The 26,856-nt window shown below is 22.5% G+C and overlaps 6 protein-coding genes across 6 annotated transcripts; 2 read left to right on the forward strand and 4 right to left on the reverse strand.

Annotated features, from left to right (window-relative positions):
• Nucleotides 1-858: 858 nt before the first annotated feature.
• Nucleotides 859-2,606, forward strand: PCHAS_1435700 (conserved Plasmodium protein, unknown function; the record flags this gene model as incomplete). Its single annotated transcript, XM_016799692.1, has 5 exons — nucleotides 859-1,747; nucleotides 1,826-2,008; nucleotides 2,097-2,240; nucleotides 2,369-2,444; nucleotides 2,552-2,606. The coding sequence occupies 5 exons, from the start codon at nucleotides 859-861 to the stop codon at nucleotides 2,604-2,606; spliced, it is 1,347 nt and encodes a 448-aa protein (XP_016654948.1).
• Nucleotides 2,607-3,170: 564 nt separating this feature from the next.
• On the reverse strand, nucleotides 3,171-9,484 carry PCHAS_1435800 (conserved Plasmodium protein, unknown function; the record flags this gene model as incomplete). Its single annotated transcript, XM_016799693.1, has 3 exons — nucleotides 3,171-3,221; nucleotides 3,337-3,424; nucleotides 3,585-9,484. The coding sequence occupies 3 exons, from the start codon at nucleotides 9,482-9,484 to the stop codon at nucleotides 3,171-3,173; spliced, it is 6,039 nt and encodes a 2,012-aa protein (XP_016654949.1).
• A 1,378-nt stretch (nucleotides 9,485-10,862) lies between these two features.
• On the forward strand, nucleotides 10,863-12,656 carry PCHAS_1435900 (AP-2 complex subunit mu, putative; the record flags this gene model as incomplete). Its single annotated transcript, XM_732603.2, has 1 exon — nucleotides 10,863-12,656. The coding sequence occupies one exon, from the start codon at nucleotides 10,863-10,865 to the stop codon at nucleotides 12,654-12,656; it is 1,794 nt and encodes a 597-aa protein (XP_737696.2).
• A 1,125-nt stretch (nucleotides 12,657-13,781) lies between these two features.
• On the reverse strand, nucleotides 13,782-16,388 carry PCHAS_1436000 (phosphate translocator, putative; the record flags this gene model as incomplete). Its single annotated transcript, XM_016799694.1, has 10 exons — nucleotides 13,782-13,874; nucleotides 13,989-14,059; nucleotides 14,183-14,293; nucleotides 14,407-14,448; nucleotides 14,542-14,675; nucleotides 14,778-14,839; nucleotides 14,942-14,979; nucleotides 15,151-15,276; nucleotides 15,404-15,476; nucleotides 15,699-16,388. 10 exons carry the CDS (start codon nucleotides 16,386-16,388, stop codon nucleotides 13,782-13,784), a joined length of 1,440 nt encoding a protein of 479 aa, XP_016654950.1.
• Nucleotides 16,389-18,276: 1,888 nt separating this feature from the next.
• PCHAS_1436100 (dynamin-like protein, putative) lies at nucleotides 18,277-22,206 on the reverse strand (the record flags this gene model as incomplete). The annotated part of the gene is made up of 5 exons (XM_016799697.1): nucleotides 18,277-18,293; nucleotides 18,408-18,486; nucleotides 18,637-18,788; nucleotides 18,929-21,445; nucleotides 21,561-22,206. 5 exons carry the CDS (start codon nucleotides 22,204-22,206, stop codon nucleotides 18,277-18,279), a joined length of 3,411 nt encoding a protein of 1,136 aa, XP_016654951.1.
• Nucleotides 22,207-23,715: 1,509 nt separating this feature from the next.
• PCHAS_1436200 (arginine--tRNA ligase, putative) lies at nucleotides 23,716-26,402 on the reverse strand (the record flags this gene model as incomplete). Its single annotated transcript, XM_016799698.1, has 7 exons — nucleotides 23,716-23,760; nucleotides 23,919-24,045; nucleotides 24,163-24,265; nucleotides 24,381-24,470; nucleotides 24,585-24,704; nucleotides 24,878-26,038; nucleotides 26,282-26,402. The coding sequence occupies 7 exons, from the start codon at nucleotides 26,400-26,402 to the stop codon at nucleotides 23,716-23,718; spliced, it is 1,767 nt and encodes a 588-aa protein (XP_016654952.1).
• Nucleotides 26,403-26,856: the final 454 nt, after the last annotated feature.

Here is a 26,856-nt window from a genome sequence, read left to right on the forward strand (position 1 = left end):
CTCACTTGGTATAGTAAAAAATATTTATGTTATATATTTTTAGTATATATATAAAAATAAGCAACCTATATACAAATTTAAGCCTTCACCCTTTCATAAAGCAAATTCCATGAAATATAAATTTACTGAAAAAAAACATGTATATTTATTTATATATTTAATAAGTATCAGATTTAAATTGGGTCCTTTTTTTTAAAACCAAATATCCAATTTCGTGCTGTTTTAACTCAAAAAATATTTATATATTAAAAAAAGACACACAAAAATAACATCATAAATTCATAATTAAAAATTTTTGGTTTTATAGTAAAAAAGACGATAAGACATAAAATGTTACAAATTATGACATTGCCAAAATTGTAATAAGGAAGTTACATATGTAAAATGTGGTTATTTTATTTATAAAAGTTATGATATTCATAAATTAATATAAATTATCAAACTCGTTTTTTATAGCTCAACCAAAATAGAATTTATTTTTTATGATAATAGTGATTATAACATTTGTTGTAAAATAATTTTTTACTGTCTTATTAATAAGTGTGTATTTATTTATGTGTGTATGGAGAGTGGAATTAATTAAAATGGGTGTAGAGTGAAAATGAAAAGTTATATAGAGAACTATTTATTATCTGTCTGAAATAAATTGTTTATTATATACAGCAATAGACATTTATGTACTTCATTTTCATAATGTGTAATATTTCATGAAATATAGTATAACCTAATATGCATACATTAATATATACCTATGTGCAAATATGTGAGAAAAATGTGTAACGGTGTTATATATTAGTATTTGCCAATACTGTAAATTATATTTATAACATAAATTGTTTCAAGAATGCACAAAAGGAAATGAAAAACATATTTTATAATTTATTAAAGAATTTAGCCATAAATTTTACTTTTATTTTGCTGATAATAAATATATATGGTTTTAAACTAAGAAATGAAATCCCAACGATAGAACAAAACGGATTAAAAAATGATCAAGCTATAATACCAATTCATAAGGTAATGTCTTACTTTAACAAAGAAACTATAATATTAGAAGATAGTGAAATAAAAAAAATAAATATTGAGGATAATGTATGCTCAAATTTAATTAAAGATCATGAATATATAAATAATCCATCAAGTAAATCGTTCAATCTTGAAAATGAAGCCCATCAAATCGATATAAGGTATGAAAGAAATGTATATTATCATGTAAAGGAAACTTTAAAAGTTTTGGATTTTGATGTATGTAATAAAGTATTAAAAATAAAAATTCCTATAACTAACGATCTATGTGAATATGAAACTTTTAATCGTTATATTTTAAAAGTAGAATATTTAAAAATTGTAAAGAGTGTGAAAATGCTTCAAGATATGTTAAAAATCGGAAAATTTATTTTAATAAAAATAGAAGACAATTTCGTATTAAACACAGATATAGCTAATTTTAATAAAGATGAATATTTTGTGTTCAGTGGGGAATTAAAAAATAATTTAATATCTATTGATATATCAGATTTTATAATAAAACAAGTATGCCCTGAAAATATTTCTAAAAAAAAAAATGATAATAATCCAGAAAAAATAAATCCACATGAGGAAATTTTGGATATAAAAAAACATGTTACATTTGTTTTTTTAACATCTCATTCACTGAGTGGTGTAATTATTTTTCACGAAGTTGCAACACATGCCAATAATATAAAACCCCACATAAATATTCGAAATATTGTAAAAATAAAAAAATGTAAGTCCCCAAAAATTGAAAGTTTATGGTCTTTCATTTAATCAATATAATTTATTTCATTTTTTTTTCCTTGCACAGCTATAAAGAAAGAATACATAGATCTAGAAATGTCGTCACCATGCTATAACGCATGTGATGATAAGCTTTCATATCAATGTAAATATAATAAATGTACAGAGAAAGATACAACGTTTTGTGATAAATACTTTTACATAAGTTTTAACGAATGCTTACCTATGGCATGTGAAGATATGTTAAAGAGTAAAAAAAAATAATATAATAGCTAGCTGCAAAATGAATGTACACAATTGTTAATAGTCTTGTCTATTTTTTTCACACATTATTTTAGAAAACATTCCAAGTAATAAAGATGAAAATAATGCATCTCCAGAGAAAGATGTGAAATATGAAGAAGAAGAAGATATATATGGATATGAAATGACAAGAAGGGGAAAGAACAAAAAATTGAGTTTATTTATGTGGATAATAAATAGTAAATAGCTAAATTTCAATCACTAAAAAATATATTATGCCTATATAATTGTACTTCTTTTATTTGAAAAAATATGTAATGTCTAAATATTTTTATAAATGTATCTCTAATAATTTTTTAATATTCAGATAAAAGCATTTCTCTCGGTATATTAATATTTTTTATTTTTGCAATCATATTTGGATGTCTATATTGCTATTTTCGGTAAGTTCTTTTTCCAACTAGTATATATTTATTCTTACTTTTTTTATTTTATAAAATGCATACAAGAATATAGAAAAATAAACACCGATTTTCTTTTTTTTTTGTAGTTCTATGGTGGGCTTTCATAATGATGAAGAATATTATATATCAAAATACAATTAGATTATAAGATATTATAGTTTTAAAAAAAAATGTTTAAGTGTATCAATTTTTTTATTTGCATAATATAATTTTATTTTTTTAATTCATTTCGTTTATAATATATTGAAAAATTTGTTGTTGTTTGTGATGGCAATCGTTATTGCCCACTTTTGTAGAACATACAAAATTTTATACAATAATATATTTCATGAAAAAAAACTTTTTTAATATATTTTCTTTTGCAAAATTGCTTTAACTTTTTAGTATGATATAATATATTTTAAAGAGTTTATTATACGCGTATTATCGCGCATAGTATATATATTATAGCATTTAAAAAAAAAATGGAAATTGACAACTTATACAAAAATAATGTATTTTTGCGAAAAACGTAAAAAAAATAACGTAATATAAAATAACAGGGTATAATGGAACTTCCCAGTTTGCCATTATAAATATACGTTTTTAATGAATACTGGTAGTAGTATTGTTTAACTATTTTGGGGATGGATTACTCAGAAGGATATTCACAAATATAATTTTATTTTACATATATTGCATTTATTTCTTTTAATCCGTTCGTCTTTATTCACTGTTTAGCAAATTCTTCAAGTAGTATGGGCACATCCGTTTTGCCTATCGTATTAAGGGGAAGAAAAAAATATAATAAAGTAAGACATGCTTATTGCATATAATACATATGCATTTGAAATGTACGAACATTTTTGAATCCAGTTTTATTTTAATTTACCTGTTCATTTGTGGATATTAAATCAACTAAGTCAGTTGTTATGGGATATTTGGGCTTTAACGAATTAAACAGTACAGTACATTCGGCTCTAAATAAGTGAATAAAAAAAATTAGTTAGTAAAGGTCTACATAATTCGAGATATAAGTAAACAGTATATATATTTTATGTGCGCATAAGAAATGGAAAGCATTTTTAGCTACACCCAAATGTGATCATATTTATTGTATATTTTCTTTTAAAAACTTACTCTGGTAACATAAAAAAAATGTAAAATAGGGAATGCTTGAAATCTGGCCATAACATGGATATACACATTAAACATCCTTTCCATATGAATTTATTTGTCCATATTTTTTTTTGTATTAATAATGGGATGATAATACTACTAACAAATTCTCTTAATATAATTATATTTTTTGTTACTTGACATAAAAATCTTCCATATATAGGGAATATAGAATCAGCATTTTCTGCTAGTTGTTGAATAATATTAGCTATATCTTTTATTGTAATATCGTTAGCCATTTTATTGTTTTCTTGATCGTCTAATTGATTTAAATTAACTTTTGTTACAAAATAATCCAACATAATTCTTTGAATGTTTTTATTTTTATTTAAATTATAATAAAAATAAAAGATTTCGATATTAGTTATATAATAAGATTCATTTTCATTTTGTTTTTCCATAATATATGAATAAGGCAATTTAATAATATTATCAATACAGGTTTTTAAATTTTCAATTTTTTTATTTTCATCCATTTCATTTTTAATTATTTCATTAAATATATACAAAGTTTGATCTTTTTTTAAAAATCCAATTAATTCAATAATAAAAAATATATTATTATTTTCTAAGTACAAATTATAACAAAAGTTTAAAAAATCGACATGAGCTTCTTCTGTAGGATGAGAAGGATGTTCATACATTCTTTTACTAATATATTTAATGATTTCTATATTAATATAAAAAGGTGTATTTATATGTGAATTATCATCAGTGCCTTTTTCATTTGTTACGGATGCAGATTCAGATTTTTCTTCATCTTCTGCTACATTATCTTTATTTATTTTAGTATTTTCTTCTTCTAGTTTCGTATCACTATTTTTGTTATCTACATTTTCAGATTCACCATAATTTATTTTATTATTATATTTTAAAATTCTGAAAATTTCTTCATGATATAATGATTTAAGTGAGGATAATGCCTTAATAAATTTATTTAATAAAATTTCTCTGACTTCTTTTTTAACACAATTATTATATGTAAATAAATATAAATGAAAAAACATCGAGGATTTTACACATATACTTAAATAGTTATCAATTGCATTTAATACAAAAGTAATAATTTCGCGTAAATCTGAATAATTTTCCTTATCATCACTATTATTGTTAACAGTTTTTATTTTAGTATCATCTAATAAAAGCTCTTGTAAAAGTGAAGGAAATTGTGTCCATAATTCATCTTTATTTTTTTCATAAAGTTGTTCAATATTTGATATAACAAAATTGCATAAAGAGTTTACATAATCAATACTAACAAGGTTAAGAAATATATTTGATTTTTTTATTTTTTCAAATAATTTATTATCTTCTATTAAATTGATTGCTTTTAAAAATAAAAAGACAAATATTTCTTCTAGTAGTATCTTTTGTGATATTTCATTTTTTTGTAAGCATTCTTTTTCTTCTTCTATATTGTTAATAATTATTTCATCTTTTATTTTATTTTCTTGTTCTTCATTCTCTTCTTTTGTATTATTGAAAAAATCAGTCTCTTTTAGAAACGCTTCCAATGTTTGAAAAATATCTGGGTTATCAATATTATTTGTATATTCATTTAGTTTTTGGTGAATTTGTTCAAAATTTTTTAAGGATCTCATATTTTGTTCATATATTTGGATATTTTTATCATTGGTAAATATAGCTAATAAATCATTATAGAAAAATGAAAAATTTTCGACTAAAAAATTATGAATAAAATTAATTAATTCTATAGGCCATAAATAAAATGCAAAGTGAGAAAAAAAGAGAATATCATTTTTTAAATGGGGTATATATATATTACATATATATAATAAAAATAAAATAAAAAGTTTATGATAAAAATTGTATATCCTTTTTGTATATACATAAAAATTTAATGTATTATTATATATCCCCTTTGATGCTGTTATTAATTTTTTCAATAATGTTTTTATCTCATTATTTGAATTATATAATGTATTAATATATATAGCCAATACTGTCTTTTTCGCTTTTATATTATTATTTTTTTTTAATAAATTTGAAATTAGTGAAAAACTAAAAATATAATAATTCGATGAATTTTCAGATCTATAACTATATCGAATATAATAATTTATATTAAATCGTTTTGATTCTATTTCCTCTTCTTCATATGAAAATTTACTTAACCGGTTTTCCTTCTTCTTTAAAGAGGATGATATGCCAATATCTTTTTCTTCATGTTCGCTAGTCATAAAATCTTCTATATCTTCTTTTTTCTCTTTTGTATTTACGTCTATTTCTGTTCCTTCTTCATTTGAGAAAGTTTCCATATCTATTTTCTCAGTTTCTACATCAAAATAGGAGCATATACCTTCTGAGTTTTGATCACAGCTAAGTGTATCTATATCCTCATTATTACCATCGTTATCTTTTATTAATTTATTGTGCTCTATATGATTTATTTCATCATTTTCATTTGCAGATAATTCATTATTACAATTTTGTGGTTGTGTGCCATTCATATCTGTTTCTATTTCTTCCATATTTTGATCAGTTAAATTATTTGAACTTTTAATTTTGTTCATAATATTTTTATCACTTTCATTTTTTCCACGCATAAGATCATCGGTACTAGTATTATTAATATACCCTTTGTAATCTACATGTGTGTGTATATTATTTAACCACATAATAAGATATATAAAAAAGGTGAAAGGTAATTTGGGGGTTTCTAATATTTTTTCAATAAATGTTTTTATATACTGATCTCTATTATTTGTTAATAAATTATCATTATGTAAAAAATAAATAATAATATTAAATATTTCCCCATATAAGCATTTAAATTTATAATTTTTTTTTTGTAATTCAGATCGATAAACATGTTCATTATTTTTTAGTTTATTTTTTATTTGATTTAAATATTTATAACAAAATGATGCGTATCCTAATGTGTAATCTGGTTGTGTTTTTTTACCATTTGTCTTATAATTTACATCATGATCTTTTTCAGTTTCTGTAGGATGCTCGATAGTTGTATCTTTATTTTTATCTATCTCATTTTTTTCTTGTACATATGAATAAAAGAGAATATTATTAAGCATTTTAAATATCAATGAGTAATTCAAAAATGTGCTTTTATCTGTGTCAGTAAAAACGACCGTCGAATTAACTTTTATAATATATAAGATAAGAAAAAAGAATTTTAAATTTTCCCTCATCATATTGTTTAATATTATTCTTTTTACTATATTATTTATTATTTTTAAATTATTAATTTTTTTAATAAATATATTTTCTCCTAAAACTTGAACATTATTTTCAAGATTATTATTTATAATTTGTGAAAATAATAAAAAATAATATAATTCTATAGATCCAAGTACAGTATCATTATTCTTTACAGTTGTATAATATTTTAAATTGCTATTTAAAAATTGGGTATATATATCTTTGTAAAATAAATCAACAAAATTTGTTTCCACATTTTGCACACCATTTAAATATGTTCTCTTATTGTTTCCTTCTTTCATTTCTTCATTATCAAATTTTTTTTCATCACATATATGGGACGTAGAGTTTTTTGTTTGTCTTAATCGACTTGTCGTGTCTTCTTCATTTTTTTGATCTTTTAAAAAGCTTGAATGATTATTAGAATAATAAGATTCTTGGCTTAGCTCTGTTTCACAACTTATTGGATTTATTTTACCATTCTTAACAATATCCACTAAATTAATTTTTTTGAAACATTTTAATTGTTCATAATATTTTTTATTTAAATTAAAATTTGTAAGATATAATTTTTTAATAACTTGATTTATAAATATATTTTCTTTTTCTTCTTTTTTAAAATTTCGATTTTTAGAATCATTTTCATTCATTTTTACTTTTAAATAGGACATTATATCAATTTGTTCATTTCTTAATTTTTTATATCCATAACCTTCTTTTTTTAAAACATATTTATTCTGTAAATACTGATTATTAAGATCAAAGCTATCTTCAAAATTTATTTTCCCTTTACCTTCTTCTGCCTCATCTTCTTCACCATACAATTCTTTATCTAACTCTTTATTTATATATACACTATTAAGTAAATTTTTTTTTTTTTCTTTTAATTCTTCTGTTGTTCCATATATTCCCATAATGTTTAATAGGATAGTAATATATGAATAATAAAAAGGAAAATTTACATCAATTTTACATATAAGTATGCATAACTCGTTTTTTATATAATATAGTAAACAGTCAAATAATTCTTCTTTCGAATGTTTTATTTCATCATTTCCTTCATTTTTTTTTGATTTTTTGTTTCCTTTTTTTCCAGTTTCTTTATTAGGATTGTAAGAACCATGTGGGTCTGTATTTTGAATGGAATCTTTTAAAGACATTAATTTTTTAATAAGTACAAATATATTTTGAATAAAAAAATTTAGAATAAAAGGATCTATTCGAATTAAATAAAAAATGTTTCTCATTAAATGAGTTAAGAAAATAATATTATCTGCTGTTATTTCATTTATGTTACTAATTAAGTAATCTTCATTTATTAGATATTTATTTTTTTCTGTATTTTCTACATCCTCTTTTTCATCTAAACTCCAGTTTGGAGGCTTATAATAAATATTGTCATACATCATATATTTTTCACAACCTTCCTCATCGATTTTATCGGCATCATCATAGGTAGTATTCCCTTCCATGTCGTTATTTATTTTTTTTTTTTCACCTTTCAAAGCTTGTTTCTTATTTTTTATATTATCATCATTTAATTCATTTTCAGGAACATTATTTTTTTTTTCCTCAAAATAGTAAATTAATTTGTTAAAAAATTCCATTTTGTTTGTGTCTTTATTATGAGTTTCCGTTTCAGCTTGATCTTCACATGGTTCGTTATTTTCCTTTTTAATTTTATAAGTTTGTTTGCTATTTTTTAATTTGCTCATGACGCCAGGGAAACTAAACATAGAGGTTGAACTTTGTGTGTTAGTTTTTTTTTCTAAACAATCAAGATTATTATTGTATATACTGATAGAAAACAAAATCAAATCATTAAATAAACGAATATTTTGTTCTAACCATATTAATATAATTTCGTCAAAATTTTTTAAGTTAACTTTATTAGAAACATCATTTAAATATGTTATATCAAACATCTCATTAATAATATGATGTACATATTTTTCTTGAGATAAGATTTCTTTAAATATATTTTTTTTATTTCTTAATATATGAAAAAAATATAATATTTCTTTTGTAAATATTAACATTAAATTTTTAATTATATCATATTTATATGGATTTTCTTTAATATATTTCTCAAAATTATAATTTAACAAAATATTAAAAATCTTGGATTTTAATATAACATAGCTATGGAACCCTTCTTTTATCTGCTCTAGTTCATGTCGTTTCTCATCAAAGACAACAGTTGGTGGATCTCCATCCACGTTTTCAATAGTTTTATCTGTGTCATTATATAAACTTGTACGTACAAACAATAATCCTTTTAACAAATATATTATAGTTTTTTTTAAATACTCAATTATTTTCACAAGATAATGTTTTTCTTCAATAAGGTTTACAAAATAAGATATGATTAAATAGGAATAGTTTTTATTTATTCTTATTAAGGAAAAAAAAAATGTTAATATTCTAATCATTAATTTTTCTTTAAATATATGATTATCATTATACCCACTACCATTATTTATGCGTTCTAATAATATACTAATATATGGAATTATGTATGTGTTAATTATTTTACGATTTTTCTCATTTTCATTTCTAAAACATTTAAGGAATATCTGTTCTATCTCATTTATATTTGTAACCAAGACATCTTCGCTTTCTTCATTGCTTTCAAGCACCTGGATTATTTTCGAAATTCGTTTTTTGTTTATTTTTAGCATCTATATATATGTATGTAATATAACACAAATCAGACAAAAATTATAGAAGACTTTATATATCATCACTTTATAATTTTATTACAGGCCCCTGCATATAGTACATATATCTATACATAAGTATAGGCCAGTTCATATATAAATATAAGTATGCATTCGGAAAATATTACAATAATACTTGATATGTGATATAATAATGCAAGTGCTATGTTAACTTATGACACCCTTCATGGTTTTGCATATAATAGATCTTAATAATAATCAATGAATTTCCAATTTTATAACTATTACAAGAATATATTGTTCAATTTTTGGGGGAATGCACATATATATATTTACATAAAACGAATTAATACTATTTTGGTATTAATATATTTTTTCCTCATGTTTTTTCCGTCGTGGTTAATTTATATATATATATATATAATACTGTTTAATTATATTAAAAATAACAAATTAAAGAAAAAAATGGAAAAAGAAAAAAGAGAAAAAGTATGCAAAAAAAAAGAGGAAATAATAATAAACCCGTTACCACAAAAATAAAATTGCAGTTTAAGAAAAATTACCTTATATATTTGTTGATGTATGGTGGGTAATATATGCGCATATAAATTTATTATTATACAATCATATTTTTTAATATTTTCGGCGTGGGAAAACGAAAAATAAATTTAAAAAAAATCATTTATATTTAATTTTATAGTATTTTATATTTTTTTTTATTTATACAATAATATATATAATTTTTTTGTTTTATTTTTCGTATAAAATAAAGAAAACGTAATTATCAATATTAAAATGGAATACCATTTAAATTAAATAATTAAAAAATTGACATAATAATATTCAGAAGATCAACGATCAGAAGAACAGGCCATATCCATAGTATAATTTTTATGATAATAATTTTTAGTAGTTATGTCAAATATATATTAAGGCATACTTTTATATGATTGTAATTTTTTAAAAGAGTAATATCAGATATATATACATATATATTTTTTTCTTTTTTGGATGCATTTTTAAGGACTATTATTACGTTTGTTCAGACTTTGTATAGATATATCGTATGTCTATATATAGGTATTGGCATACAATATATTTTTATTATTTTGATATTTTACTTATACGTAATTACGCAAAATTATTTAGAATATTTAAATGAAGAATAGTATCCATACCTTTGCATAGACAGCTTCGTTTTTATAAATCCAATGTTGAGAAAAACTAAAATAAGCTTTGTGGAATTTGAGAAATAGTAAACAAAACGAATGTATATACATATATGATAGCTAGATCAGTGAGCTATCTGAAATAAACTACAAGAGGGTGTTGCGAATAATACAAATAATAGTTTACTAATCTAATGCATAAATAAAAAATGATAGAAGGACTATATGTTTTTTTTGCCAATGGGCAATTATTAATACAACGGAATTACCGAAGTATGACAAATAAAAATGATTTAAAACTGTATGTAAGTAAATATATAAAAACAAAACGATTTTATGAACATCCAATAGTAGAAATAAATAATGTATTTTTTTTAAACGTAAGTATCAATGAAATAGTTATAACTGCATTAACAAAAAATAATGCAAATATTTGTTTAATTTTCAATTTTATTTATAAATTTATTGAAATATTAAAATATTTTTTTGATGATGAAATATCTAGAATAAATATTATAAATAATTTTGTTTTAATTTATGATATATGTGATGAAATTATTGATTATGGATATCCACAAATGTTAGAAATAAGCGTGTTAAAAAATTGCTTACAAAGTAAAGTAAAATATTATAGTAGAACATCACAATATTTTCATAAATTATCAAATGAATTCAAATGTGGAAATAGCTTGATTGAAGATATAATACATGATACTAATTTGGAAAACAAAAGTGAACATTTGCATAAAAAATATTATAATTTTAATGACAAAAGCAATAATAGTAATAATAATAAAAAAATAAATGATATTAAAAAAATGAATAGTTTTGAACTAAGTGAAAAAAATAAATTAAAAAATATAGGTAAAGAAGCATTAAACAGAATTAAAAATAAAATAATAAATAATATTGCCAAACAACCTAATAGTTTTAATTATTTGACAGGAAATTGTACATGGAGAACTAATAATATTTATCATAAAAAAAATGAAATTATTATAGATATATTAGAAGTATTAAATGTAACAATAAATAATAATAATTTGATATGTGCTCATATAAATGGAAAAATTATTTTAAAATGCTTTTTATCTGGTATGCCAATTTGTGAACTATCCACAAGTAACAAATTTAATATGTTAAATAATAAAAATGTAGCATCAATTGATGGAGAAAATAATGCAAAATATAATGAAAAGAAACGAAATGGTGAACCCAATTATGGTTCTAATAATATATTTGAAGATAGAAAAAATATAACAATTGACAATTGCATATTTCATCATTGTGTTAATTCATCAAAATATAATGATCATAAAATAATTACTTTTACACCACCAGATGGAGATTTTGAATTAATGAGATATACAGTAACAAAAAATATTCAAGTACCCTTTCATATTTCAGCTGTATATAATCCAGTATTTCAATATTCAAAATATTTAGACAAAAATTATTCAATAAAAAAATCAAAAGGTCTCAATTTCTATGATTATAAAAATACTAATAAATTTGAATATAAAGTTACTATTCGATCGAATTATAGTGGCCCTATGAATGCAACTGAGATAGTTATAAAAATCCCGATTTACAAATTTTCTGAAAATGTACATGTTGTATATAAATCTATAGGTAAAACAGAATTTAATAATGTTGAAAATGTAATAACATGGAAAATTAGCAAATTTCCAGGTTTATCTGAGCATACTATTAGAATATATTTAACATTAGAAAATCAAAATCAAATTTATTCGAATATGAATAATACTCAAAAAGTCGATGGACAATCTAAGGTTGTCTTGCATGTTAATACTGTTAAAAATATGAATACTGTGAAATTTTTAAATACTTATAAAATGCCAATCACATTGAATTTTAAAATACCTATGTTCACATCGAGTGGTATGTTTATTCGATATTTAAAAGTATATGAAAAATCAAATTATAAAATAATTAAATGGATCAAATACCTTACTGAGGCGGGCGCATATCAGTACAAGTAAAAAATGGGGTGGATAAAGGGAAAACGCTTTTTTTTTGAAGTTTTACGGAATTGTAGGCTTATATATGTATTATTAAAGCATACAAATTCCACAAATATTTCAACAAATTTTTATTTTTCTCAACTATATATGACTTTCGAATGATGAATATATTTCTTGTATACTAGGCATGTAGCATAGTTCAAGAATTCTTTAATTGTCGGCTATATATTTATTTGCTATATAAAAATATACTTATGTTTTAATTTTATTCCTTTCTTGTTTTTTTCTTTGTTTATTTGATTTACTACTATGTTTATATCACTTTTATTTTCCACATATATCAAATGTCTTTTGTATTGTCCTGCAGTTTAAGCAGTATTTTTTTATTTTTATTATTTTTATTACATTTTTTTTAATGGATAATTTTGTACCATATAATTATGATCATCTTATAAATAGCTGTTTGCTAATTACATGTAAGTTTATCCCCATATTTTTATGATTATTTTGTTTGCATGCATGTTGTTAATTTTCCGAATATTGTCTATCCACATGGATATACATATGATTGTATGTACGTTCCTCATGTAGTATATGCGTACAAATTTTAATAAGCTTATACTTTATATTTGTTCTTTTTTTTTTTCTTATTTTTTGTAAATATTATTATACGATATGCATACTTTATCGCATTTCTCGATTTTATTCTATGCCATTTTGCAATTTTGATAGAGAAAATAAAAGATATTATAAAACTTGATTATCATACTTTATAAAATTTGTTTTTAATAAATTTCTTTCGATATGCATACACATATTTAATCGATAAAAAACTTAAAGGAACATCAATAATGAATAATAATAAAGACAAAAAAAAACATGCATATACATATGCACGCACAACATAATGCATTAAAAATAACATTTCATGATGCTAAATTAAAACTTTTCGTTCTTTTTTTATTCTTAAATTTTATAATTATAAATATGGTATTCTAAATAAATATACATATGAATAAAAACATATATATATAATAGAACAAATTACTAAAACAATACTCATTGGAAGAATGAGAAGACATACATACACACATATGTATGTACATATATATGTAGAAAATCCTGTCTGGTATTTTTAAAATTTCACTTTGAAGCCCATCCATATAATATGGTACCAATCATAGAAATTCCAATTCCAATAGACGACCTTAGATCAATATTTTCGCCGAAAAATAGCTAAAAAAAGGTAAATGAAAAAATTGTGATAAAAAAATATCAATAATAATTTATGGTGATAAATAAAATTTCACAAAACTTGTCATATTAATATTCATATGTATTTAAAAATACCGATCCAATAATTAAAATTATAGCTTCTCTTCCTATACAAATTATACTAAGCGTTACTGAGGATGTGTGAGCTAAGAAAAAGGAACGAAAACATACACAAGTTAATGAGTAAAATATATATTATTTTATTTACAAAATATTTATATAATTACTGCACGATATTTTGACACTTTTAAATTATTTTTTATGCTTACAAATCAATGTGAATTCTGCTAAAATTAAAAATATGCTCATCACTGCACCGAGAGATACAAAACCAAGTGATGCTAATATTTGACCGATTGCCAAATTGTTGTTGTTGTAATCTGAAAAAAAAAAATTAATAGAGATAAATACAAGCATTTATGAATACATACAGCTACAATAGTGGAAATCCGCTATTCTTGTAAATATTTTTTTTGTCTAATGATCTTCTTACCATTAATAATGCACGGCATATCGATTAACAACGTCGGAATAGCTGAAAAAAATAAAATATCACATTTTAATTATTACAAACATTTAGGCGATATAAAAAATATAATTTATTAGATCATATATAATTCATTCTTACCTATAATTAGCATAGATATTTGATATATATGCAATAAAATTATGTGAGCTTTCATCGATGTCGATTTTAATAGCATGTCGGTAAAAACCCATTTAAATGATGAAGAAATGACATATATAATAAGTAGGAATATTCTGAAAGAAAAAAATAATAATACCATACATGTATATGTTTGTGTATATGGAAATTGTTAAACTTTAATTTTTGTAATTTGCTTCATTCATTTTTTAAATTACCCAAATAAGCTATCTATTTTTAATGTCGTAATGCTCATTATGACTCCCATTAAAATTGTGAGCTACAAGTAGGAAAAAAATAAAGTTAGATTTTGTAAATAAACTTCTGTCCATAATCTGTGTATGTATATATGCATAACAATATATTTTATTGCTCTACTAACAATTGATATGAGCAGAGAACACTTAAATTCCTTTAAGCCTGCGAAAAATTGGTGAACGCAAAAAGCCGATAAAAATGTAAAACGTTTGAATAGCAATATGTGCATACATATACATGTTTAACATTATTATTGTCTATTTGTTTGTTGATTTTGTTCTTATCATATTTTTACATGCAAATAGCTTAATTTTATAAAAAAAATATACTCACCAAATTTTATAGAAAGGAAATATATCAAAACCAAGGAACTAGATTTAATAACTGAAATAACTGGAATTTCCAGATATGAATAAGAACTATTTCCTGCTATGGAGCTTAAACCAAGAAGGGCGGATACTGAAAAAAAAATAAAAAAAAATAGGCAATAATTTAACATTATAATAAATAATATTGATAATTTATGAAAAACAAAGCTATTCACTTTTAAATATATACGAAATTTTGAAAGAAAAATTGTGCTTACTTAAAATTATATATCTTATGTACTGCCTCCTCGTTAGGCTTGTTGAACTTTTAATTTTTGCGAAAAAAACGAACTATAAATATAAAAAAATTAGTTGAAAATATTTGCATTCATATATATATGTTATCAATAATATTGTGTCGTTTCATATAAAAAATGTATCTCAATATCAAAGACGATATATCAGTTGAATTTTGTATTTCAATAAGGCACATATACATGCATGGCTTTTAATGATAATAAGTTATGCCCTGATATATGTCACATATAAATTGTAATCGCTTTTCTGGCATACCGTTTTAAGTATCAAATACATCACAAGAAACTCGAAAAATGAAACAATTTGCGTATAGTTAAACTTTTTTACAAAAATTATATATTTGGTTATCGTTGTACTAAATGAACCGAATGAAAATATACAGGAGATAAGGAAAACAAATTTTATTACATCTATAAATGAATTGTTTTTTTTAGAATAATTTTCTTTTTTTTGTGATGGTGCAAAATCATTATTTATTTTATCATTTTTTATTTCTTTAAGTTCATAAGCATCGTAATCATTATTTTCATTTTTTACTGATTCTTCATAATTAGTATCTTGATCTAAATTATGTTCAGGTAATATTTTATATTTCTTTTTATATTTTTGTACATGACTTTTTATATAATTACTGGCTTTCTTTTTTACAGTTTTCTTCTTATTTTCTGGTAAATAGTGTGACTTGATTGAGTTTAAATCTATAATACTGTTTATGCTTGTATCATTGTTATTATTATATGATTCGACGTCAAATAAATAATATTCGATTTTTTTATCATTTTTTTTGTTATTTTCATTGTTATTTCTAGTGATTATATTTTCTTCAATGTCATTTATATTTATGTCATTAATGCTTATACAATTTACAGTTGATTGATCATCTTCTTGTGTTATTTCATTTTGATCGGAGTTTTTTTTTTTAGCATATTTCAAAATACTATTCATCTTAATTCAAAGTATAATCAAAAAAAATTAACAGATCTCTCTGCGGGCATGCATATATTTATACACACATATATATATGCAAATAATATCACAGGGATGTGTAGATAGATCTATACGCATGTCTACATACACATATTCTATTTCTTATCACCAATAGTATTATATTCAATAATGTTCCATTTAAATAATTATACACATATACAGCCAAATATACTGCTATTAATTTATTTGTAATTAATTATGAAAAATGCATTATTATAAGTATATAAATGCAAATATAATGGTAAGAAAATAATATCCAATCTTATTACATAAATAATAATCCTATATCAAAATGGATAACCCCCCATGCAATAAGTACATGCATTAATATATATATGCATCCTTTCCGATATTACATTATACCGATAGGGTAAAACAAAGTATATAATATGTATGTATATAATTATATATATTATATATATATTATTATATATATTTATATATATTATATATACATACAATATTATTTATATATAAAATAAAAGAATATATAAATTAAATAAAATAAATATACAAAAAGAGAAAATGATTTAATCAATTTGTAAAAGAAAAATAAGATTAAAAAGTCAATAAATATAAATGAACAAATCGGAAAAAATATCAAAAAATATATAAAAATAAAATAAGGAAAAAATGAAATTACTTTTTCTAATTTATTTAAAATGTGCATATTATATTGATTTTCTCTTAGGTATGTTGAGAAAAGTATATTAATACAAAATCCAATTTAATTAATTATATATTATATATATATGTATTATATATACTATGCCATGAAGGCCCCTCCGTAAATATTTCTTACCTTTTATTATTTACCTCTGTTATTTATTTCGTTTTATTGGTGTATTATTTAAAATATTATTCTTATAATATAAATTTATTTTACATTTAATGTATTTAAAAATGTAATTTCCATAATTTTTCCATTTTCTACTTGTTCTTTCTTTGGGTTTGTTTTATTTTCTTTTAAATAAAAAATTCATAGATTAAAATATCTATAATACGTGATGATGCCAAAAACCTAAGCATGTTAGGAAAAAATTAAAAATTTAGAATTTACCAAAAAGCAAGAAAAATAAAATATACATATAAAAGGTATTATATAATATCCAGTATATGTATGATATCCCATTTTCCATTTAATTATCCATAAAAAATAATAAATTAAATACTAAGAAAATATTTTAAGTATAATTAGCATAAACCCTTTACTAATAGAAATTATATTTTATATTTTCCCTTATCCCTATAAAGCCGATATTGTAATAGTAGCTACATAGGGTATAGATTCTCTAATATTTTTTGAGTATTAAGATTATTTTTATTCAATTTTTTATTTTAATTTGTATATACAAAATATATATTAAATTCGATGGAATTTATCGTTCGGTTTATAAGTTTTCACATTTATAGCAACATTGAAATATATGCAACTATCATATACATGTACTTCATAATAGCTAGTAATCAATAAGCTGTTCATTACAAGTATCAACAAAGTATATACATACAAAAAAAAATATGCAAAACATGCGTCGAACTAAATGCTCTATGGGCATATATATGATTACTAAATAAATAAACGAATATATATATATAATATATTAGTATAATCATTATAAATTACAAATAGATCTTGCATGATTGAGTTGTGTTTCAGTACACTGCTTTTTATAATATGTATGTGCATGTATAAGTCAAATGCATGTAAAAGGGTAAATCTGGTTATATGGTATAAAAGTCTTATCAAATTTATATAAATGAATATATACATATGAGCATACGCTAATAAATACAAATTTTTGTACATTCATAGTAACAAAAAAAATTTTAATTAAATTCATTTTCAGTCTTCGTATGAATCTAAAAATTAAGGAGGGAAAAAAATATATGTATGTATATATATAATATAAACATATTCATGTAGATATTTCTCATAATGAAATAAATGAATAAATATCAGTTTTTTCTCATTACCTAATCTATGCCAATTTTTTTTATTTTCTTGGCCAAAATCTAATTTTGTTACAAAATCCAATGTACTTTCATTTGATAACTGAAAAAAAAATCGGAAAATAATGCAAATGTGTATAAATGTATTATTAGATGGAATGGTATACATTCGTAATATAAAATATTGGGTGTAAGCAGTATAAGGAAATATATCAAGCATATACAACTTTATCTTTTGTTTAAATAAACTTACATTATTTTTCAGAAGCTTTATAGAATTAGATACAATAGTTAAATATTGAATGAGCCTCTTTTGGTTCTCAAGTTTCCTGAAAATATTATCTCGGTTGTCTATAATGTTGTAGTGGCTTAAAAGTTCTTTATCATCTATTGGAACTTGGATTCCTAAAAATAAAATAAATTATAAAAAAATTAATAAATTGTATAGAGATACCACAGTATGACCATTTTAAACATTAATATTCCGATAAAATGACGAAAAAAACTTGATATGCATTTTAAGTATTTTTAAATTTATAGCCTACCGTTGACTTCTCGATTTAGCAATTTGCTTTGGATATATTTCTCTAGATTGCTTTCACAATCAATTGAGTAATCAAGAACATTGGCGAGGTGCTTATTTTTGGGGACTATGTTGTTCAAAAAATGTGCATAAATTTTGGTGGCAAACGGAACAGATATTAACATTTTGATTGCCCAGAATTGTAGTTTGACTTCTTCTTGTATTAATTCTTTAGATCTCGATTTTTTATTAATTTTAACATCTGTCAATGATAATAGGTGATTTCTGTATGCTAAATTTTGTTTAACATTTTTGTTGATTATTGACATTGTTGGCTTAACACCTGTAGGTGTAAGAAAATTATCTTCAAATAATTTACATCCCTCAAATATTTCTTCAATAATTTCAAAATGTACTGCATATGTTTGTTCAAAAACAATTTCTTTCATTTCATTTGCACAACTGACTGCTCTTTCTTTACAAAAATTATGTAATGCTTGATTTAACTCTTCAAGAAATTTGGGGTTTGTACTTAATAGGTATATATTTTCATCCAAATAATTATTTTTAATTTTTCTATTAATTTCTCCGAGTCCAGCTTTAAATACTCTATTTAATGCTACAGCTGCTGAACAGCTAGCTAATTTTGTTAAATATAAAATGTTACCACTTATGTTGGCTTGTAATAAATCGACTACTAATGGTTTCCAATCACTTTGATCAACAATATTGTGTATACTTCTCATCATTTGTAATAGTACTTCATCTGAAAATATTTTTTCTGGTTCTATTTTAGCAATATTATATTTAAGCCATTTACATATATATGTAATAGCCAATTGATTCAATATTTTCAAATCAGTATGTGGGCCAGCAATTCTTTTAAGAGCATCATCTTCATCATATATTTCTTCCATTGGGTCAGCATCTTCATCCATATTATCAGTGTAATCTGCATATAAATCATTAATTTTTATTGATACAACTTCATTATTTTTTGACAAATTTCTAATTAACACATCTTTAATTTTACTATTATTATTAAATACTTTGATAATTTCTGCTTTATCAAAACCAACCCATCCATCATCTCTTGTCATTTTATACCATACTTGTAAACCATTTAAAAAAAATAAATCGCTATTTAATGATTCTACAGGTTTTATAACTATTAATCTTTCCTTTTCAACAGATTTTACTTGTATTTGTTCTTCAACATTATTACTACGGAAAAAAAAATTTACTAAAATATTTTTACTTCGAGCATCGTTTGGAATATTTTGGACAACTCCAAACATACTGCTTTCTTCTTTTGCTAAAAGAAAACGTACAGCTTGCCCTACTTTCAACATTTTGTCATTTGTTCGTTTTTTATCTCTATCATTAAAGCTATCATAAATATCAGATCGTTTATTTAACGAGTTAATATTCGAATTATTATTACTGCTACTACTATTATTATTTTTTCCGATTCCACTATTATTTATAATGTTATTGTTTGTAGTTCCCATACTATTATTTCCTCCTGAGCTACTAAAATGGGTATTACTATTTGTGCTGCTATTTAAGTTGTTAATATTATTTATATTTGAACTATTACTCGATATATTATTACTAGTATTTGCATTATTTCCAATATTGTTTCCATTATTTATTCCTCCTATCATACTATTAGTGTTTGCGGTATTCGTAGTTATATTATTACCAATTTTTATATCATCAATACTTGAATTTAAATTATTTAACAAATCATTACAGTTGTTAAAATCAGAAATAACTGATTTATTATATTCATTTTCGTTTGATTGTTTTATTAAATATTCATTTAAATAAGTTAAAAAATTTTCATCATATAACCCTTGTTTTTCATATAATTCAATAGCTAAATCATTTCCATCTTTTAAATTTTCCATTAGTGTTCCACCATATTTTTTTAAAAAATCATCCCCATTTTTTGGTAAATTTAATATTGGATAATTTCCTGTTAATAAATTTGATATAATATTAACAAGTTCACGTATATATAATTTGACTTGTTCTCTAATACTTAGAATATTACCTTTGTTATATAATTCTTCTAATTTTTTAATATATATTTCCATTTTCGCTTTTTTTTTTTCTATTTTTACCTCAACCTTTCTTAATTGCTGTATTAATATATTCATAAATTTACTGTTTACTTCTTGTTTAAATTTTTCAACATCAAAACAATCAATCAATTCTTTTTTTATTGAATCACTACAATCATTTTCAAATTTGTTTAACAGTAAATCTAACACATTTTTTCTACCATTTAATATTTTAGAATACATAGATATTCTATTTGTTAAAAAATCATTTTTCTCTTTTTGTTCAATAGGTATCGAAAAAAGCTCCAATAAATATAAAGATAACATGTTATCATTATTATCTGTAATACCTCTCTTTTTTACTCGATCATGTAATTCTGTTAAAGTTTTGATAGTACTAAGTTCATTGTTTAAAAATTCTAAAGCCCTTGTTCCAACAACAATGCACTGTTTGTTTTGTAATCCAAGACCTGTACAAAAAAAGAATATAAAATGTGTATACGTATGTATGGGCATGGTATACCTTATGAGCAAACTAAAATAATGAACGGAATAAAAAATATTGTATAATGCAATGGTTATTACCTAATGGTTTTGGCTTCATAAAGAACTCTTTTAAATGATAAGGCCAATTGGCAGGATCATCAGATGCTTTTTTTACTAATATATATATGTCATTTGGAAAATTTTGAACATAATTACGAACAATTTTTCGTGTTAATTCTGAACCAGCTTTTGAATCATCTTTAATACCAGGTAAATCAACAAAGGTAGCATATATACCACCGGGTATAGATATTTCTACTTCTAACTCTTTAGCTATAATAGATTCACTTAAATTAAGCATAATAGCTTTCATTTTTTCATGTAAGTCATCTATGCTTACTTTTTTTTTATTTAAATAGCATTCTATTTTATTTGTTTCACTAGGTTTTAATATTATAACTATAGGTTGTTTAGTTCCTGTATCAGAACTTGTATATCCCATTGGACCTCCCATAATAAAATCTAAAAGTGTTGTTTTCCCCATTGATTGCTGACCAAAAACAACTAACCTTGGTAACTCGTTATGGATATTACATATTTTAAATATTTGTAAAGCATATAAATATAATGCATTTGCATTTGTTGTTTCTTTCATTTTATCATAAAAAACTTCCACTAGCTCTAGCATTTCTCGACTGATTGAATTCAAGTCGAAAATTTTATCTCCCACATTTCCATGCTCCATCGTTGCAAATATTCATAAAAATTAACAAATAATAAATTGGCCAATAGGCCAAACAAAAAGATTCAAAAAATGTGCCTAAATGAGGAACTGGGTAAATAAAATAAGGCACAAAGAAAATAAAAATACAATTTGGCAAACGGATTATATATTTAAAAAATAAAATAGTACAATATGTATATATATATAATATGATAAACGACGGAATATGTTTCTATCAGTTAATAAATATATGTATATTTGTACTATTGTACATAATTAAACCATTCTGATAGTTGTGTAATTTTGTTCGATTATAAGTTAAAAATCATCTCACTATGTCACTAATATAAATAATAAATTAATTTTGGTATTTATTTTACATTATAACTTTTTAAAGCCATAAAAATGCGCTTGTTTTTGATTAAAAATATTTATTCTTCAAAATGATGTGATAGTAATTATATTTTATCAAATCTGATATCAAACTGTTGGCTATTCTACTAATTTACTCTCTCTATATACATATGTTCTTCTCCTATATATTCATAAATATATATTTTGTATTAAAGCGTATAATATATATACATATGCATATTTTTATTTCTTATAAAAACGACTGTATATCATTCAATCGTAATCATGAAAAAAAATATAAATAAAATAACTTCAATAAATCAACGAATGTATATATATGTTCAGTTATGCGTAGATACTAAACATATATAGAGAAAATCACGGAAGTATGATGGTAAGTATTATATTTTAATATATTATAAAAAACTGTTTTATAAATATAGATATTTATGCAATTGCTACCTTAAGCAAATTGTATATACAAAATATGAATTTCATAAGATATAAAAAAAAATATATATAACATGCATTACAATAAAAAAAGTGTACTAAATTTTATTGAAAGTCTTAATTAAAAATTATTTGTACTATATATCATTATCATAGTATATAGTTTGATTGTTTTATTCTATATTATTATATATTTTTTTTTTTTATTTTATTATATATATATTTTTTTTTTTACTAAAAAATTGTAAATTGAAAACCCGTTTCATTATAGGGGTATGCATCTAATATTGCGCAAACATATGAAAAAAATATAGCAATTTATATATAGTAATATGCGTATTAATTTGCATAATATATATACATATTGTTATAGCAAAATGCTTATAAATGTTGTACATATGGTATGATCATATTTTATAGGATTTCAAAAAATTAATAAATGTTGTTCTTTTTTTTTATACAAAACAAAATAACATATTTTGGATTTAAAGAAATTTTATTATTTTAATTTTTTTTATTATAAGTTTTTTTAATTTTTTGTAGATATATAAATAAGAAAATATAATAAAATGGTAAAAAAAAAAATCAATTAGACTAAACTTATTTAAAAAAATAGAAAAATAAGTTAAATATATCAAACAATTTTATTAGTATAAGATTTATAAAAGTAAGCCATGGGAATTCCAAAGTTATTTTTTTTCTTTACCGTTTTTATATTGGGTGAATTTATAACTTTTCAATTGGTTTCATACCTAACAATTGCAAACAAATCTGTATCAAAAAAGAAATGAAAAGATAGCCATGTTAAATAATAGCATTAAAGGCGTACATAAATGTATACGGCATTGTGCCCAAGCAAATGTACGTCTTTCTATATATCTCTGCTCGGGCAAAAATACCATAAGCATGTATATTATTTTATCTCTTACATGTAACAATGATTTTGTTATGGCACATAAAATTAGTCTCGATTTCGTATTTTCGTTATTCAACACTTTGCAATTTTCATAGAAGAGGGTAAATGTTGCTGTTAAATCATAGGTATATTCTGCTAGCCTGTAAAAAAATAAGAATAACATAATTAAAAACACATTATATATTATGTATGTTGTATATTTTTTTTATTTTATCAAATCGGGGTAGCATATTTCCTTATTTTAATGATGTCATTACTTGTGTGTTAGCATATTTTTTAAGATAAAATAAAAAACATCGGGGAATTTCAAAATGTGTAATCCTAAGTTTATTTCGTACTGATTAGTTAATTTTAACTCATCTGAATGGAGAAAAATGAATATAAATTATAATGTAAATAAAAAAGCAAACATAAATAAACTAATGAGACATGCTTAAACACATAATATTTGACACGTATTTTTTATAATAAGAACCTGGCACTAATTCTTCAATATTTATTTCCGATTTTCTGAAAATTGAACATATTCGTGAGTATCCGTATATTATGTAAAGCCCGGTATTTCCTAAAAAATAATTTTAATAAAAATTGTATGAATGAATAATTTATAAATATTATCATTTTATTATTGTTATTTCATCTTTGCGTATTATTGAATGAACATCTTTTAGTTGCATACCTTTTATGCTTAACATGTTTTCATAGGAAAACTTGTAATCTGTATTTCTATGTTGTTTAATATCAAAATATTTGATGGCACTTACACATATGTCTTGACTCAACTGATCTAAATCGATACCTAAACGATATAAAAAATGAAAATAAAAAAATAAATATATAAACATCCGTTTAAATATATGCAATAAAATGCTATCTATTATAGCAAATGTCTTGACATTATTCATAGATATATTCTTTATACAAATCACAATATTTTATTTCATTTTTTTCTTTAATATGATTATTTCTAACCTTCGAAATAACTTTTTTCGGCATCACTTTTTAACTTGATTCTCTCCATTAAATCATTCTTTGCCCTTTCAGTACCCTCATTGATCAAATTGATTAACTTTATATTTGTTCCACTTCTTGTTTTAAATTTTTTGTTATCTGCATTTAAAACTAAGCCAAACCCAACATGAATTAATTTCACATCATCATTAACCCAACCTAGTTTTCTACATAATTCAAATAATGTTTCAAAATGGGATAATTGCCCATTATCAGTAACATAAATAATAGAGTCTACATTTAATACTTTTAACCTATAATATAAGGATGCTATATCAGTTGAATCATAACCATATCCACCATTTGATTTTTGTAAAAATAATGGAACAGGATATTTTTCAGATTGATAACATAAAGCATCGCCAATATTTGTTAATATATTCTTATCTTTTAAAATTTGTAATGTACTTGGTATTTTTGGAACATAAAAAGATTCACCAAAGTAATCTAATTTAATATCTAAAATTTTATATATTTTGTTAAATTCCTTTTTACTAGCTTCACATATTTTAGTCCAAATATATCTGCAATCTTCATCGTGTTCTTGTAATTTTATTGCATATTCTTTTGATTTTATTTCAAAATTCTTATCATTGTCATAACATTTTTTTGCTTCTTGATATAAAAGGGTTAAGTTTGTTAATTCTGGCATTTCCTCTTTATAATTTGGATAATTTGTAACTACATAATTTATAATCATACCAAATTGTGTTCCCCAATCACCAACATGATTGACTCTATGTGTTTTTACTTTTAAAAATTCAAATACTTTGGAAATAGTATCTCCTAATATGGTTGATCTTAAATGACCAACATGCATTTCTTTTGCAATATTTGGTGAAGAAAAATCAATCAATACATTTTCAAATTTCGCATCATTTCCATCATTAATTTCATTCATATCTACACTTATATTTATTTTGTTATTTTCATATAATTTTAATAATGATTTTTCAATATAACTTCTTGATATCTTTACTGTTATAAAACCTTGGGGTGACGCATTTATATCTTCGAACAGAGTTTCATTTATATTCTCTATTATTGATAATGATATTTTATGAGCGTTTTCAAAATTTAGTTCCTTTCCATATTTTTTGAAAATGTTTATGGCATTGTTACCTAATCAATAAAACAAAAACATATAGTATTTATGTGTTTATGATGTTGTATTATACCCACTAACGCAGTGTGTATAACTAGCTATTTAAGGTGCAAAAGTTTTAATGATTCTTAAAAAATATATATTAACAAATCAGGTATGCAGCTATTTATGCAATGAACACGTGAACAAATAATAAGAGCATCAATATAAATAAGCGTTAATAATAACATAAATATATTATATATGTGTAATATAATTACATTGGAAATGCCCAAATTTCATGTTAGCATATGTAACAACGGCTTCTTCACTTATTGATGGAAAACATTTTTGAATTGAGGTTTGGAAAATCTGTTTAACCCTCTTAATTAAACATTCCATTTTAACTATTATAAATAAGAGGAATAATAATACAGATCAATAAATAAAATACAATGTGATAGATGAATTAATTGGGAGATGCCCAAATATATGCAATAACGCTTGAAGGAAAATAAAGAGTGAATTTAAAATGAGGATAGAACAATATATGCCTATTACTTTTTAGTATATCCTTATATACCTTAAATGTAAAATATATTTAAAAAAATCATGATAAATAAATGGATATTAATATTTTAATTACTATACGACACATTTAAAAATAATAAAACCGAATAATGCGAAAAAATGCTATACATAAGCACATATATTATTGTATATATATTTGTTGTGCTTATGTAATATATAAAGAGGAACTATTGGAAGAAGTGACTCTTTAAAAAAAATAATATTGGCTGAAAAAATATTATTATTAAAAATATTATATACTATTTGTTGATTAAACATAATAAAA

Source organism: Plasmodium chabaudi (genome assembly GCF_900002335.3).
Source record: "Plasmodium chabaudi chabaudi strain AS genome assembly, chromosome: 14".
NCBI classification, from domain to species: domain Eukaryota; phylum Apicomplexa; class Aconoidasida; order Haemosporida; family Plasmodiidae; genus Plasmodium; species Plasmodium chabaudi.